Below are 18,031 nucleotides of genomic sequence, written 5' to 3' on the forward strand. Positions count from 1 at the left end.
ATAGGACAAAAAAACATGAATGAACATCAGAAGGCTTGGTTGAAAGATAATGTACAACTTACTGAAATGCCTTATCTCATATAATCGTGGAAAGCCTAAACACTAAATTACCTCAGGAAATACATTCATAGCTCCTTAGATAGCAATTTTCAAACTCCACTCAGGACATAATTGGGTTTTAAACCTTTAATAAGACGAAATTGAATTATTACAATGCACGTCAAAAGGCAAACAATAACACTGACATCCAAAAACAAAAAAGAAGGGGTATGCAACTACTGGCATCAATAAAATTACCATTATGCCTAATACAATGGATGATAAAGTCATCTATTAAAGTTTTATCAGCAAAGATAAATTCAGTGCAAAACATCGTTCAACACACACATTGGCTACAAGCATAAAATTAGTATTGCGCCAAACAACTAACATGTGCAAGTTGCAAAGGGTTAGCACTGTTACAGTCAATATTACAGTCATATGTTCATGGTGCAAATAATGGAGAAGCGAAAAGTATGTCAAAATCTACAATTGCCTGTAAATCTTTTCAAATGCTAATTCAACACTGTATAGCCTACATTGTGCGTTCTATAGGAAACTATGAATGTCATGACTTATGGGAAAACATTACCTGCATTTTCACTACTCTCCACAAATAACTTAAGATACATTTGATTTATTTTTTAAACCATACAGAGATTATTTAACAAGGTTACATTATCCTTAGTATTGAAGAACACACATTCTTAAAGGAAATATTAACATCACATCACAGGCAACCCAAGCCGTGTTCTTCATTTTTTGTGTGTGTTTGTGTGTCTCTTACATGAAACAAATAAACACCTACATAAAAGCATGCTAGATAAAAAAAAAAAAACTCATGTAGGGTTAGCTGAATGAACAAAGCACTCACAGTATTTACATTTAAACCCTCCTATCCCTATACATGTGGATATTCACAAAAGTAATGGCGGATTCTAATTGCAAGCTTTTATTTCCATCCTCTCAGTCGAAGTCACGGTTGGTGAGGACCAGTGGAGCCACCAGGGTCCACACGTACAGAGAGATGCAGATCCAGCTAGAGGTGATCTTCACCCACACAGAGGGCCACTTGCTGGTCATGGTCTCATAGGTGGAGTCAGGGCTAAAAAAAAAATCAGAGTTTATTAAAATCAGAGATAATTCTGTAAACTTTGTCAACCATAACCATTCCAATAAATAGTGACACACCAAAATGGCAGATAGCAATAACTGACCATTATTGTTATGGCATTTCCCAATGGTTTTATTACTAGAACAGCTTTCATTCAAGTTATTCATTTTAGTTTAAAAAAATAAAAAAGTTAAAAATATACAAACACATACCTGCCAACCTAGAAGAAATTTTATGAGTACAACCGCGCGTTGTAAAAATTTTACTTTTATGAGTACAATTTTTGTCATTATTTTGAGAATGCAAGACACACACAGACACATGCCTATCTTCATAATTCTAGTTTTGACCTCTAAAGGTTTTTTAGTTTGACACAAATACAAAATTTAACTTGCACTGCACTCAACACTATTGTTTTATTCATGATTGATATTGTATTCCATATAATCTGTGCTGGTCAATTAGTCTAAAATTAAGAAACCCCTAGATAACAGTCACAAAAAAAAACAAAAAAAAACAAAAAAAAACGGTGTGTAGCCTACATGTTATCATTTTAAATTGGCTACTTAATTTATTATTCCAATATACAAATATGATATTAAATCCCACAGGGAAAAGGGCTTATATTTGTGACGTGCTATTTTGACATTTGGACATTAGGCTACAAACAGGACACGCATTAGCTGAATAAACTTTAGCCAATCCAAACATATTTATAGAAAACAGTTAACAATGAATAGACAGGAGTCCTGTCACATGACCAATAATATAAGTTTTCGAATAAGACGAATCCGACATAATATAATGAGGGCTGTTAACAGTAAAGCGTCCGTCATTAACGAATTTTAAAAACACGAATGGATAATACAAAAAGCTTTGACATTTTGACATAAAAAAACACAAGCAAGACCTTTGCCTGTTAATTTTTATTTTATAAATATCTTCTCTCTCTGTGTGCGCGAGTCTGTGTTTGTGAGAGAGCTCGCGCAGCACTGATACATGATAGGCTATCATACAACGGTCATTTTTAATCCACAAATTCACCAACTAACTCGCTAGTTTTCATACAAAATAAATATGTAACATAATTCGGTACTTTAGTTAACATAATACATAACGTAACACATGCGATACGTTTCTCAACACTGATAATGAAAAAATAAACGCCTGTTTCTCCGGATTCGCGCTTATCAGTCATCCACAAATCACAGCACTTTCATAATCACTAAGATATAGCGATTTCAATTTTATTAGGGCCCAAGCCTTGAAAAGGCGGCGATTTATTGTTCAACATTACTTGAGTATTTTATAATTTGCATGGCTGAATGTCTTCCTCTTATCTGAGTTACCACGAATGAATTACGGAGTATTTTTTTTAAAATAATCCATGCGATGACCAATCCCGTTTGATGACCAATCCATTTTAAAATGAACTCAAATACAATATTTCAACTTTCCACATCCACCCCACCCCAGCCCGTTTACCTTCAGGAGTTAGAAGTACCGTGACTGTAGGCCGACTGTCCTCGCTTAAATCAGTCAGACCGCGGGCGCGTGGGAGTGGAGCGTGGATCGAGCGGGATTCTTTATTGGTGTCGATTTTCAGTGTCTTTTTAATTATAGGACTTACGCATCTGTCAATCATCTCCGCTTGCAATGTGGGGAATGAACCCAGCGCTATGATTGGTCGAACTCTTCTTCTTTTGCTGTTGCTTGATTTGAGGACTGCGCGTGCAAAGAGGCGTCACCAGGTTTTTGCGTAGTTTAGAGTGACAAATCGTACCAGCGTACTTTGAGGTCAAAATGCGTGCCCGCTACGCAAAATGCGTACATGTTGGCAGGTATGCAAACACTACTGTTCAAACATCTGGGACCAGAAACATTTCTTATTATTTTTATAAATTTTATCCAGGATTTTTTTAATCAATAGAAACTTTAAAAGAACCACATTTATTTATTTATTTACATTTTAAATGTCTTAACTGTCACATTCAACCAATTAAAAGAGTTCTTGCTGAATAAAAGTAGTATTTTCTTTCAAAAAAAAAAAATCTTAGTCACTCTAAACTTTTGAACGGTAGTGTATATTTGAGTATAATATAAATAAAATTATGTAATTATACAGTCATTATGAAAATGGTTATAGACAATAAATGTTAATATATATATATATATATATATATATATATATATATATATATATAATAAATAAGTTAAAATATTAAAAATATTACTACACCTATATTTTTATTTACAGAATTTTATATGTGAAATTAGACAAAAACATTATAATATAGGAATCCTGTCAGGAAAAGAGTTTTTTTTTTTTTTTTTACTTCTAATATTGGCACATACCTGTACCAGTTGGTCAGTGTCATCATGATGTACAGGGAAGCCAAGAAGAGCATGAAATGGAAGAAAGAATAGCTGTAGGTGACTCCATCCTTCTCGTTGTCAACGGCACGGTTGGAGCCATCGCCGACTTCAAAGTTCTCTGGAGCGGGACCATCCTCGATCAGAGCAGACTCGTCGCTGGTGAGGGTCAGTTTGTTCACCTGAGCATTGCTGGAGTTGCGGATACTGAGGAAATAAAAGGAAATTTGACTGCCGTGTTGAAAAATAGCGTCAAAAAGGCAACATATCTTTTAACAAATGTCAAGCTTTCGTACCTGGAGTACAGCACACACATCAGGAACAAGATCAACCCCACAATGCCCTGGGCATCCCACCATTGAACAACACGGTCCTGACCAGCAGGGCTGGTGCTGTTGAGGCCAATAATGCCAAGCAAGCTTGGGTTGCATCTGCGTTCTTTGGGAAAAGAAAATCGTTATTTTAGACCGATTTTATGAACGACAGAATATCTTCTTTTAGACAAATCTTTCACAATGCTTACCAGGTTCATTGGTCATGGCAGACCAGGTCAGATACATGGTGTACAGGGTAACAATGGAGGACTGCAAGAGACCAGACCTAGGCTGGGACTCCTGGAGGAGAGAAAATAAAGATTTAATTAATTAAATTCGATGCTCACCTGAAGCATGTATTAGGGGTGGCACGGTTCACAAAACCCACGGTTCGGTTTGTATCACGGTTTTAGGGTCACGGTTTTCGGTTCTGTACGGTTCTTGATGTTATTTTTTCTTTTAATCTTTAACACTCCAGAAATGTACTTCAGCATATGATATATAGCTTAATTATCCACAATTTAGGATACAGTATTAAAAAAAAAATTATATCATGCAATCATGCACAAACTGAATTTGACTTGACTTTAAGCACATTATTGGGACCATCTCCGAGGAAAGCTAGGTGAGATTTTGATACAGCAAGAGAGAAGACATTGATGACATGCTTTTCGTTTATTTGGCAAAAAAAGTAGAATGTGTATCACTATCTCTACAGGAACTTATGTGCATTTTTAGCACGCAAAGATTGAAATGAACTTGCCAAACTGCCAACTTAAGTGTAAAAATTGTATATTTTAAAAGAAAAAGAGAGGAACTCTTAAAACTGTCTTTTAAATAAGTCAAAATACATGAAACATAATTGCCTATAATTAGGCTATAGCAATAGCAAAGGCCATAATCATAAAGTGAAACATAAGTTCAACCTCAACACAAAAACAGTATCAACAATGCTTCTATTCCCTGAGAGTGAGTGAGTTTTCACTTGAAATTAAAGTGCAGTATTTGGAAACATATGACTGGAGTTCTTATCTAAACTTAAAGTGCCACTGTAGCTATATATTTAAATATCATAACATGAAATCCAAAATGTTCCCACACACCGGACTTATACGACGCTGGCGCATCCTCCAACTCCGGTTAGCCTTCCTTATCTCTCCCACTTGCCATTTCTACGCGTGACGTGTCCTGGAGCACTCCATACTCCACTTTTACTGGCTTGTTCGACTTGAACCGGCGCTGCACAGACTGATCGGTTTATGAAATCAAAGTATCGCGAGAGTGATTTAAAAGCATACGGAGCCGTCGCTCTCGCGGTACTTTGATGTCGAACAAGCCTCATATGTATGTCCACACACGTCTTATTTCGCACGAAAAGGAAACACACGTCTTGAGGTCACATGCGGGCACGAAGGTACATTGCGCATGCGTCGAACCGTGAGACGCACACACGCTCCGAACCGAGACAAGCGAACCGAACGGTTCGGATGTTTTTTCATGTACCGTGCCACCCCTAGCATGTATGCATTTTATGAATCACTAAGGACCACGGTTTCAGCTAAAAAATCTTATTTACATTTCTACTAAAGAATAAAATGTCACCTAAATCATGGATGGTAAATTAACAGCAAATTTTCATTTTTGGGTGAGCTATTCCTTAAAGGAGAACTCCGGTCAATTTTAACATTGAGCTCATTTTTTTGTACTGCTGTCAGTACAGACAAAAACGACAAAAATCGGTGTTGCCTACGCCGTGTTATCTCTATGCAGTAGATGTGCAAGATATTAATAAAAATGATGTTAATTCAGCCAGCTCACATACCTGTATTTACTTCCTGTTTTCGTTCGAAGTCCACAGTAGTCAATTGTCGAGTTCGCGCGCGCGATCATTAGTTATATTAGTTACCAATGATCGCGCGCGCGAACTCGACAATCGACTACTGTGGACTTCGAACGAAAACAGGAAGTAAATACAGGTATGTGAGCTGGCTAAATTAACATCATTTTTATTAAAGGTGCCCTAGAATGTTTTTTTTTTTGTTTTTTTTATAATGTTTCCTGGGTTACCCTTATAATGTTAGTATGTTTTTTAGATAAAAAATAATCATAATTTAGAAATAAATGGCATTTTTCCTAGCCTGCTTTTAGCCTCTGATTTGAACACTCTGTTTGAAGGGGCGTGTCTGCTGTGGGATTCAGTGTAACCGCGGCCACTGCTGTGATTGGCTGACATGCTTGCATATGAAATAGCAACGCATTACATGTGAAACTCTCTCCCGAATACTTTTACTACTGCTATTATACGTTTTTACTATAACAGCTATCGAGATTAACGAATCGTGAGATGTTTTTAAAGTATTTAGATCTATTCCCATCACATAAAATGTTGCCGTGATGAGCATTGAGCAGATGACAGTCTGTTGATCGCGAGACTGAAGATCTTATCATTGCAAAGCAGTTTCTGCACTCTCTCTGCTTTCACCAATGCAAACACGATGATGTAAATACAGTAAGAGCTTACAGTAACATTGATTTCATAACGAGTTTGGCAAGTGTCCAGATAAACTCGCGCTGTGTGGAAAGATTGTTCTCTGATCGCTTTCTGTATATAATTTGTTCACAATTTAAATACGATTATTTTCATCCTACTAAAAGAAACGATGTGAAGCTGATATTTTAGTCACTGGTTTGACTTACTGATGCATAAACAGTATTGAACGATTTTGAGAGAAAGATTACCTGTCTGAACTCGAACAATTACACATCAGAAAGTGTTGCTTGGTAGCTCGATCCGAGGCCAGCTCTGTATTGGCCCAAGTTGAGGAAACACTCGGTGAAATGTTTGGAAATTTCCAGAGAAAATAAAATTAACCCATTGTTTCTTCAAAGGCTCAGATGAAGGAACTAAAAAATACTTTTGTGTTCATGTGTACATCCACACTGAGCAACTGCCATGCTTCGGCTGCGCAGTTCCGCCTGGCATTATGCAAATATTTGGAGGCGTACATATTAATGATCCCGACTATTGCGTCACAGTCGGTATTGTGTGGAGAACCGACCGTTTTTCAGGGGTGTTTTTCATAAACGTGAATTAAATGAGAACGCGAAAACAGTCCAGTTTGAGATTCACTCTATGTCATGTCCATGCACTGAACTCTTGTTATTTGACTATACCAAGGTAAATTCAATTTTGAATTATAGGTCACCTTTAATATCTTGCACATCTATTGCAGTCAGATTGACCGTGGTCACTCTTAATAACACCACTCACATGGCTGTGCACTTGTAATGACACATTAAGGTTGTTAAGAGGCTAAAAGCAGGTTTAGAACTTGCCCCATTGAAGTCAACAGGGTGCGAATTTTAAAAAGAGGATAACACGGTGTAGGCAACACCGATTTTTGTAGTTTTTGTCTGTACTGACAGGACTCCAAATGTACAAAAAAATGAGCTCAATGTTAAAATTGACCGGAGTTCTCCTTTAAAGCATAGGAGATTATCACAGTTCCAACACTATTCATACAAACTCCTTCTGATGTGTTGTATTCATTACCTGGATTTTAGGCAAGATGGACAAGACGGATGAACCGACACACAGCAGCATGTTGATGCTGATGAAGACTTTGTTCTCAGTGCAGCCATCAGAGTGAGTGTAATACACATAGAACAAGACCAGAGACATCAGGGACAGAGCGTAGTTGATGGCTGTGGCAGACAGAAGAGCTATGGGCGGTAGAAAAATGTGTTAGAATGCAATCGATCTTCTTTATGATTGCATATACACCAGCATCGCAAGAAATGTCTAAACATAAAAGTGGGAATATCTTATATTTATGTACTGTTTGGGGACAGTAACTTTACAAAAAGGGGATTATTACATGTATTCAGCAAGGATACATTAAATTGATCTGAAGTGACAGTAAAAATGCTCTTTTGTGCTTTCTATTCATCAAAAAAAATCACAATAAAAATGTATCACAAACATTAAGCAGCACAACTGTTTTCAACATTGATAATAATAACAAATGTTTCTTGAGCAGCAAATCAGCATATTAGAATGATTTCTGAAGGATCATGTGACACTGAAGACTGGATTTATTCAGATTTGCCATCACAGGAATAAATTACATTTTAAAATATATTGAAATAGAAAACAGTTATTTTAAATTGTAATGATTTTTCAAAATATAACTGTTTTACTGTATTTTAAAGGGGACATATCATGCTAAATCCATTTTTTTTAGCCCTTAAATGCATTTTGTTGTATATTTGGAGTGTTTAGAAGTACAGAAAAGTTTAAATTATTCTCTTCAGGTGCTTCGTTGATATCTTTATATTCTGTTTTGGTCATATTTTTCAACCTGTTCCGATTTTTCTGTTCTCTATGATGTTTTTTGAACTATTACGTCACAGTATTTGCAGCGGAACTGCCAAATAAGGACATCGACTTCCGGCCCACCACTTCGAGCAATCCGCCATTTTTATTTCTCGCTGCAATATTGTAGTCCAAGCTAAAGGATGCAGAACTTACGAGAGGGTAAGTTAAAATGTTCGGTTGTTGGATGTAGTAACCCACAAGCTTCATTACACCGTCTAATGTAGATGAACTGCCGTGCTTGTGTTGTAACAGGGCGCATGTTTGCTAACTGAAAGAACGAGCAGAGAGAGAGACCCGGTCGCGCGCGCGCACTCTCTCTCTTCGGAGCCAGGCGAAAGTGTAAACAAGACTTCACCGTCTCCAAACTAGGCGCTGTCTTGCTCTCTCTCCCTCGCACATATTAATCAAAATAAATCGACACGGTGGTAAAAGGTCGGAAGACCAAAGTTTCATGTGTAAATACAGTAACACAGAATTGCGATACATCCATATGAAGACGTTGTTCTGCAGGTTCGTCGTCTTCATTTTCATCTCGCTCCGGCTCCGACTCTGGCTAGAACATGTAAGGCTGGCTGGACAAGTCTTCCGTTGTTGACATTTTGTTAATAACGTGTGAATAAAACGTCTCCGGTTACTTTCGTAAACCTCGGTTCCCTGAAAGGCTACGGAACGAGATATTACGGATGTCGTATATGGGAACTCCTCTCATCCTTCACTTCCGCTGAAATCTTATAGGCTAACGCCAGCAGAGCTGGCCAATTGACGCAAATATGCAAACACTGAACTTCGTAGCAGTAATAAGCAAGTGCAGCGTTAATTCCCTTCAGAATCGAACAAAAAACGCTAAATCAGTAGCGAACACGGCGGCTAGCGTAATGTCTCGTTCCTTGCCTTTCAGGGAACCGAGGTTACGAAAGTAACCGGAGACGTTCCCTATCAAGGCTACGGAACTCGACATTACGGATGTCGTATATGGGAACTGTATAGAATCCCGCCGTGGCAGCAAACAACCACTGACAACAGACCCAATACCAAAACCGCCCCTCCCCAGTATGCAAGCGTCTGATAGGCCGAGATTGACCAATAGCGAACCTCTAACCTCTGATTGGCCCAAGGGGACCAATCACAAGCTCACAAACACTGCCAGAATTTGCATATCCCGAGCAGTATAACCGGGGGAAGTTTGCACTGTCGAAAAACAGGGCAATAACAACAGTAAAAGAAGTCAACGCATAGCGGTGACAACAGTACAAACACACAAATAGCACACAGAACAACTCATAAGCAAAGCGCAGAGCAGCTCTATCCAGTGCTGTGTGTGCAATCAACTCACCGAAAGCACTTGAGACGCTACAGAGGGCAAATCCAACTTATAAAACCTGGCAAACGTGTTCTGAGAAGACCAGCCAGCCGCAAGACATAAATCCTGAATAGACATACCCTTAGTCCAAGCCCACGAGGAGGCAATCGCTCTAGTCGAATGGGCCTTGACGTTAAGGGGGCATTCCTGCCCCAGGCAATCATAAGCCAAAACAATAGCGTCCACAATCCAGTGAGCAAGCCTCTGTTTAGAGACCCCCCGTCCCTTGTTGCACCCACCAAAGCACACAAACAGCTGGTCCGATTGTCGAAAAGCTGCCGAGCGAGAAATGTATTCCCTGAGCGCTCTGACTGGGAAAATAGCACTCTGAGCAACCGAATCCTGGGAGGTTGATGGCTCAGTGGAAAGGGCAAGCAGAGAAACAATCTGCGCTCTGAACGGGGTATTGAGCGACTTAGGAACGTAACCCGGCCTCGGTCTGAGAATTACATTACAGTTTCCCGGTCCAAAGCGAATACAATCTTCACTTACCGAGAAAGCCTGTAAATCCCCAACCTGCTTCGCCGAGGCGAGAGCGAGAAGCAGTGCCGTCTTAACCGATAGCTCCTTAATGGCGATCGAAGCTAAGGGCTCGAAAGTCGGTCGCGACAAAGCGTCCAAGACCAACGTTAAATCCCACGGCGGCACCGAAGGCGGCCGTGCAGGGCATAATCTCCTAGCTCCCTTGAGGAACCGTGTCACCGACGCATGTCTACCGATAGACTGTCCGTCAACAGGGGGGTGAAACGCGGCAATAGCGGCCACGTATACCTTCAGAGTGGATGGTAGGCTCCCTTCGTCCATCCTGTACTGAAGGAAGCGTAGAATAACCGACACAGAGCAGTTCGCTGGGTCTATACCGACATTCTGACACCATTTCGAGAACACACCCCACTTCAAAGCATACAGGCGCCTGGTGGACGGAGCTCGCGCCTCCGCGATGGTATTCAAAACACGCGCGTGCAGCGTGTCCTGCCCGCTCAGCGACCCTGCAGCGGCCACACATGGAGGTTCCGCAGCCCGGGGTTGGGATGCCAGATCGTTCCGCTCGCCTGAAACAGAAGGTCCTTTCTGAGCGGAATCTCCCATGGCTGTCCTGCCAGTAACTCTACCAGATCCGCGAACCAGGGCTAATTCGGCCAGTTCGGGGCTACCAGAGTGACCGCCGCCTTCTCCTCCCTGATTTTGCACAGCACCATGGGCTAAATTTTCACCGGAGGAAAAACATAGAGGCGGACTCTCGGCCATCGCGCGATCAGCGCGTTTACCTCCCGGGGGGAACGAGACAGCAAGAAGAACATCTGACAATGCGCATTCTCGCTCGTCGCAAAGAGGTCGACCTCCGTTCTGCCGAAACGATTCCATATCAGCTGAACCGTCCCGGGGTGAAGCCTCCACTCCGCTTGGGGAATCCCGCTTCTCGAGAGCATATCCGCCCCGCGATTCAGAACGCCGGGGATGTGAGCCGCTCTCAGCGAGAGGAAAAAACGGTCCGCCCATAGGGAAAGGCGCGCTCTCATTCTCACTGAATCCAAGCACACTCCCAGAAATGTTGTAGTCTGGCTCGGTGTGAGCACACTTTTCTGGACGTTCACCCTCAAACCGAGCATCTCCAGTTGTCGAAGGAGGTCTTCTCCTTTCTTCGGTACAACGAAGTAGCGGCTGTAGAATCCGTCCTCCCACTCTTTCGGGGGAACCGGTTCTATAGCCTTCTTTTCGAGCAAGCTGCACACTTCTTGCCTCAGCATGTGAGCGTTTTGGGGCAAAGTTAATGACTGAATTACGCCGCGTAAGCGCGGTGGTCTGCGTTTGAACTGAAGTGTGTATCCGCGCCGAATTATATTCAACACCCACGGCGAAATACCCGGAATAGCTTCCCACGCTGCCTGAAAACAACTGAGTGTGGGCTGATCCAAACCTGCGGTCATCGCCGCTGCGGTCATCGCCGCTATGTGAGGGCTGGGAATATTTATTGACCGTGACTCTGCGCTGCTCGAAGGCAGGGCGGGTAACACAGTGTGTGGTGCAAGAGGAGAAAAAAGCTCTGTTTGTGAAGTAGTGATCTGCTTTATTTTTGAACAAGAAACAACATTGACAACATTCACAAAACAACTGCACGCGTCGCTCGCAGAACGCCGAGGGACCAAATGCATTAGAGCGCGCCGCTTGGACGCGGGGCCGACCTGGCGCTCTCTTCTCATCTTGCCCGAGCGGTCAGGGCGACTGCTTAGGCCTCGCAGGGGACGCGCTGGGCTTTCTGCGCGGGCTCCTCTGCGTCCTCTTGCTGCCCGCTCCATGCCACTGGCCGCTACGGCCTCTACGGGCATCCGGTCCCGGGCGGGGCGCTGCCTGTCTTCTAGCCGCGGCCTGAGGTTGGCGGCCCGAGGCGGAAGACGAACGAGAGCGAGGCGGCGGCGGCGCCCTTCGAGGAATCACGTGGCTCATGGCTTAAGCTTTCTTCTGCGTCTCGGAGTAACGCTCAGTGACTTTCTCCACGGCGTCTCCGAACAGGCCTGCAGGGGAGATCGGTGCGTTCAGCAGCGTCCTCCTATCGGCCTCCTGTACGTCCGACAGGGTGAGCCACAGGTGTCTGTGGAGGACCACCAGGAACCCCATCGAACGGCCAATTGCTTGGGCCGAACGCTTCATGGCCAGGAGCGCGAGGTCCGTGGCCAAACGGAGATCTCGGATGGCGTCAGCGTCGATAGAGGCGGCGTCATCCAGAGACTTGAGTTGCTTACCCTGCAGCACTTGGAGAACGGCCATGGCATGCAACGCAGAAACCGCCTCCCCCGCGGCACCGTAGGCCTTGTTGGCTTGGTGGGCTGTAAATCTGCAGGCACGGGACGGCAGGCTGCGGTCCGAGCCCAGGGCGGGAGCCAACGGGCAGAGGTGCGCGGCGACGGTCTCCTCGACGGGGGGGATGCGGAGGTAGCCGTGGTCCCCCGCCTCGTCCACGGGGGCAAACATGGCTTGGGTGGAAGTGAGGGTGCGCGCCGATTGCGGGGCCACCCACGACTTCACCACGTGCTCATGCACGTCAGGAAAAAACGGTGTCCCCCTTTTCGAAGCGGCCTGACGGCGGCTCGATTGGAGGAACCACGCATCCAGTTTGCTCTTTGAAGGTTCGTCGGGAGCCTTCCACGACAGGTCCAGTTCCTCGACGGCCTTCGAGAGGATACGGAAGAGCTCGTCCTGCAGGTCCGCCGGGGTCTCTTGCTCCGCAGCCGTCCGCGATGCGGCCTGCTCCGCACCCCAGTCGTTCTCGGAGGCAGACAGAGACATGGAGTCGTCTTCCTCACTCGCCCCGAAGGAAACGAAGTCAGCGACCTCGCGAGGGGGCTGAAAGGTGGGGTCGGGAAAGCTCACCGGGGGACGAACCTCGACTCCGCGGTTGGGGGGGGCTACCAGCAGCTCAGTGGCGGTAGGCCCGATTCCCGCTGCTGCGCGAGCCTCTTCCCTCCTGGCTTTGAGAGCTCGAAGAGACATGTCCGCGCAGTGGTCGCAGGACCCTCCGTCCCTGAGGGCTGACTCGGCATGGGCCAGCCCCATACACGCGACGCAGAACAGGTGCGTGTCGGGGGGCAAGATGTGGCCCGAGCACAAGTTGCAGTTAGTTGCCATCGGATGCAGGAGACAGTGCAAGTATCTCGGCGCAACTTCAACGACGGCGAAATAATCCAAGTTGTAGTGTAGTATCAGCTTTCTAGCACACGATTTGAGCGTGAAGAGAGAGATTCTGAAGGGAATTGATGCTGCACTTGCTTATTACTGCTACGAAGGTCAGTATTTGCATATTTGCGTCAATTGGCCAGCTCTGCTGGCGTTAGCCTATAAGATTTCAGCGGAAGTGAAGGATGAGAGGAGTTCCCATATACGACATCCGTAATGTCGAGTTCCGTAGCCTTGATAGGGAACGTTTCTGTGCCGCTAGATAATCGTATCTCTGCTATCAAACTACAAAAATGGCCGAACGGGGTGGAGTTGAACCGAGTGTCACCGCTACAACCTGGAGAGGGGGCGGGGTATGAAGTGTCTCAATTGTATTTAAAGAAACCGCACCAAAACGAGTTGCTCTCAGACGCACATCAGAAAAGGGGCCTGTGGAGCTATAATAATGAGGAATTCAGACCCAAGCGTTGCAGTTCCGCTTTATATAGACTACAAATGTATGATTTATATGTAAAAAGGAACGATTTAAAAGCATGATATGTACCCTTTAAACAAATAAATGCAACCTATGTGAGCATTCTTTCAAAAACATTGAAAAATCTCAACAACCCCAAACATTTGATTTTTGTCAACAAAAAAAAACTTTTTTGTCAAGCTACACTGCTGCTTAATGGAAAAAAAAGGGTGTGGCAAAACAAATCAAGTTCTCATAATACATACCTGCATACCAGCAGCGAGAGTTTCCCTCCTCCATTTTCTCCACCCAGGACTCGTTCCAAGAGTGAGCGAAGTCGATCAAGAGCACCAGCTGGATGAGGATAAAACAGAACGCTCCAGCCATGCCAAGGTAAAACCAGACTGGAAGAAGCCCAGCAGAAGATCATCATTAGATCCTCACAAATAAATTCAGGGAACAACTTGAGTCTGTCTAGTCCCACTCTTAAGTGAGCTTTACGATAAAGCCCACTGCAGATTGTATAATGTATACATATACAACTATATCACACGTTTAGCATTTAGTGTTTAATTAGGTCACTACTGACAATGTTGAGTGGACGTATAAAGTCACATACATTGTATTTATGTAATCGCAAGTATATTTCATATTTAAGATGATAAAGTAAGACTTTACCAGTAGTAAAAGGGCCCTCAGGAATAAAGAAAGCTCCGACTGTAATAGCAGTGGCGGCAGCAAACTTGAAGAACCAAAACCTGCAGAAGATCAGAATATTTAGAAGAATTAATGAAGCTCAGTTAAACATTTCTGAAATCAGTTTGCATGTTTTGAATACCCGTCTTCTTCAAGAACACAGTGATAGTTCTTGGTTTCAAACGTTCAACCTTTCAGTTACAGGTCAAGACTTTAACCACTAGGTCACACTAACCCGTTATGCACAGCGGCTCTTGGGTCCTGGCTGCTCTTGACCTTCACCATGATGAGAGAGAAGAGCAGGAAGAACATGGCCATTCCAAAGCACACGCGATACACAGCCTTATACCCAACCAGCACATCGCAGTTCACGTGACCTTCGACCCCTGGGATAGACGTCCCCATTCCTCCTTCACAAAAGCCTGGAATCTACAGTGACAAAAAAAACAACAACATACAAATGACCAGAATGCTTCAGTCGCAACCCTTAAACATCAAATAAGGCATGTACAACAAATTTTAACTTGTTTAGAATAAAAGAAGCACTCAGTATCACCTTCTTCAGATGCCCTTCCATGCCTGGCATGAGCATGATGCAAGCAATGCCCACACCCATCAGCATGAAGAAGGCATAGATCAAGCGAGTGACAGTGGAGTTGTTTCCACTTGGGCAGCATCCGCACAGCAGGCAAGGAGCACTGCCACAAAGACAAGGAATCTACACAGGAGACAAACACACATTGAAGGTGATGTAAGCCATTTTAGATGTTTTGCTAACTTCAAACACGCACTCCCAAACCAGATCTAGCAGCAAATTAATTTAGGCATTACAATAATATAATATATAAAGATGGGTAGATATTTCTTTTGACACATACAATTAAAAATATAATAAAGACAAAAGTCACAATAGCCGATAAGCAATATGATGTCGATAAATCATCCCTAGCTATAAACAGCTTCATTCTTCATTCGAAAGGAGCAGTGACTCATATCAGTGCTTAAAATGAAAGAGACCTCATCCCTCACTTGTACATTGGGTACCAACCAGACAAAGCTTGTGCCTAAATTTGTCTGGCTTTACATAAACACAGAGGGTTTAGATGTGATTAGTTCAAACATTAAATCCTTCCTAAAATAAATATATATATATTTTTTAATAAAAATGTTTACACTACTAAAGTTTGGAGTAATTAAGAATAAGAACATTAAGACTTTTTAATGTTTTCGTAATGTTTTTGCAAGAAGTCTCTTATGCTCACCAAGGCTGCATTTATTAAGTCAAAAATACAATAATATAATGCAATGCTGTAAAATATTATTAGCATTTAATTTTTTTTATATATTTTATTCCTGTGATGGTAAATCTGAATTTTCAGCATCATGACATCATTACAGTCTTCAGTGTTACATGATCATTCAGAAATCTTTCTAATATGCTGATTTGCTGCTCAGGAAACATTTATTATTATTTTCAATGTTAAAAACAGTTGTGCTGCTTAATATCTTTGTAGAAACGTTTTTTTTTTTTTTTTTTTTTTTTCAGGATGGTTTGATAAATAGAAAGTTCAAGAGTAGCATTTATTTAAAATAGCCTAGGTTCTTTTTTGTAACAATGTAAACATCTTTACTCTCACCTTTGACCAATTTACTGCATCATTCATTGCTGAATAAAAGTATTAATTATTTTTTAATATTATTTTTATATATTTTTTATCTTAAATCTAATTTTTATCTTAAATCTAATTTTTGACCCCAAACTTTTGAATACATACATAACATAGATACCTACATATGTGTCTCATCAAGCTATTATGAAGTGTTACTGAATAGTAAATAGTGCAACATCTTGCCGGAGGTGGTACGAAAAAAAGTACCCGAAAGCAGGTACAGGTACAACTTTTACACAGTGGAAAACCAAACAAAGGCGAGTCGAGTTGAGCCGAGGCGAGCTGGTACTGTGTAGTGGAAAAGCTTATTATAGCCTCAGAATCTAATGTTTTCCAATCTCTCTCTCTCTCTCTCTCTCTCTCTCTCTCTCTCTCTCTCTCTCGTGTGTTAGGACACAAATGTGTATAATGACATGGGTATTACAACGTAAACATGGATCCTATGTTCTCGTATTCTTAAACCAAATAGGCTAGCTTTTGAAGAAAAAAAAACATACTAAACATGTGTTGTTTTTAATTTTTAAAAATGCAATACGTTTTCTGTGATGGGGATGGTTTGGGGTAAGGGGGTACAAAATTTGGCTCAGTATAAAAACAAATTACGTTTATGGAGAATCCCCGTAAACCACAAATACAGGTGTAAGAGACACTGATACAGAGAACATCATGTATATAGATCAGTGGTAAGAGCTGTGTGAGTCATGACATGAGCTGCCATTTGATCGGTGTTTTGATGTCGCAACACCTGAAATCCTAACAAACATGTGACCTTCTACGAAAACCTCATGTTATGGTGGCAGATCATCTGTACTTGTGTTGTAGTCCCATTTAAATCCCCAAATCACACGTGTTGGGGACATGTGTCAAAATCAAACATTCATATCAAACGAGCAGCTGTCATGATCACAAGAGCAAAGTACAAAACCATTATTTGCCTGCAAATACGAAAATAATATAAATATAACGTTATACGTTCGGTGATCAAAAAATCACGCAAAAAGCAAAACATACCAACACAAAAACATTTGTCTGCTTCATCACAACAAGGGAACCACCCAATATGACATTGTAACGTTACATTTCGTGAAGCAGAAACAACTGATTTAAATCACGCTTAAAACATATAAAAATTAATTAATGTGATGTTATGTGTCATTATTGGTAATTATTCTACAGATGCAGTGGGTTTTATGAATTTATGGAATCGCGAAAGGCCCAGACACCATTTTCTCTTGTCTCTTTGCCGATGCGGATGTCATCAGCTCGCAACTCGCTGAAAACCCGATAACGTTAGTTATTTTTCTTCGCACATCCATACGATTATATTTAGATTCCAGCAGTATATGAATATGCAAACTCACCCAACTGGCCATGGAACAAAGCCCGAGTACGGCCCCCATGTTCAGCGGTGATGTGCGACGTTTCTCTCTGGACTGGTTTGAAAATGGACGCGGTGTGTTTACAATCTTGCTCCGCTGTCGGATGAAGCCGGAAACTACAGGTCAGTTTCACATTGACCGTTTCAAAATAAAACGTCGGTCTTTCACGCTAACAAAATAATGGGGGGGAATTAATAGGAGGTTGCTGGATTTTTTGTAGACATTTAATAAGTCCCAAAATGAGGAATAGATAGATAGATAGATAGATAGATAGATAGATAGATAGATAGATAGATAGATAGATAGATAGATAGATAGATAGATAGATAGATAGATAGATAGATAGATAGATAGATAGATAGATAGATAGATAGATAGATAGATAGATAGATAGATAGATAGATAGATAGATAGATAGATAGATAGATCGTTTCTTTCTAAGGTAGGCCTACATGTTATTTAATTTGTCTATAAGAGGTTTTAAATAACAAATGCTCTTTATCATCTGTTGTTACAGTGCTAAAACAGTGCTAATTCAAAAAATAAATCTACATTCTTAAACAGTAATATATATATATATAT

General features: G+C 41.9%; 1 protein-coding gene across 1 annotated transcript; it reads right to left on the reverse strand.

Annotated features, from left to right (window-relative positions):
* Positions 1-544: 544 nt before the first annotated feature.
* On the reverse strand, positions 545-17,571 carry serinc1 (serine incorporator 1). Its single transcript, XM_056269344.1, has 10 exons — positions 17,432-17,571; positions 14,957-15,118; positions 14,636-14,829; positions 14,383-14,462; positions 13,971-14,108; positions 7,394-7,563; positions 4,050-4,140; positions 3,823-3,964; positions 3,509-3,733; positions 545-1,144 (listed from the first exon to the last, which is right to left on the reverse strand). The coding sequence occupies exons 1-10, from the start codon at positions 17,468-17,470 to the stop codon at positions 1,006-1,008; spliced, it is 1,380 nt and encodes a 459-aa protein (XP_056125319.1). The 5' UTR covers positions 17,471-17,571; the 3' UTR covers positions 545-1,005.
* Between the last annotated feature and the right edge of the window lie 460 nt (positions 17,572-18,031).

The sequence above is a fragment of the Rhinichthys klamathensis genome, unplaced genomic scaffold (genome assembly GCF_029890125.1).
Source record: "Rhinichthys klamathensis goyatoka isolate OS25496 unplaced genomic scaffold, OSU_Roscu_1.1 h1tg000281l_1, whole genome shotgun sequence".
Classification (NCBI taxonomy): Eukaryota; Metazoa; Chordata; class Actinopteri; order Cypriniformes; family Leuciscidae; genus Rhinichthys; species Rhinichthys klamathensis.

Bases quoted from the DNA above. Each gene is read 5' to 3' on its own strand.
- serinc1 (XM_056269344.1), bottom strand. From the start codon at position 17,470: ATGGGGGCCGTACTCGGGCTTTGTTCCATGGCCAGTTGG. The intron at 14,109-14,382 runs GTAAAGTCTTAC...GGCTTCTTCCAG, and splicing joins TGAGGGCCCTTTTACTACTG to TCTGGTTTTACCTTGGCATG. The intron at 4,141-7,393 runs GTAATGAATACA...TCTCTCCTCCAG, and splicing joins CCATCTTGCCTAAAATCCAG to GAGTCCCAGCCTAGGTCTGG.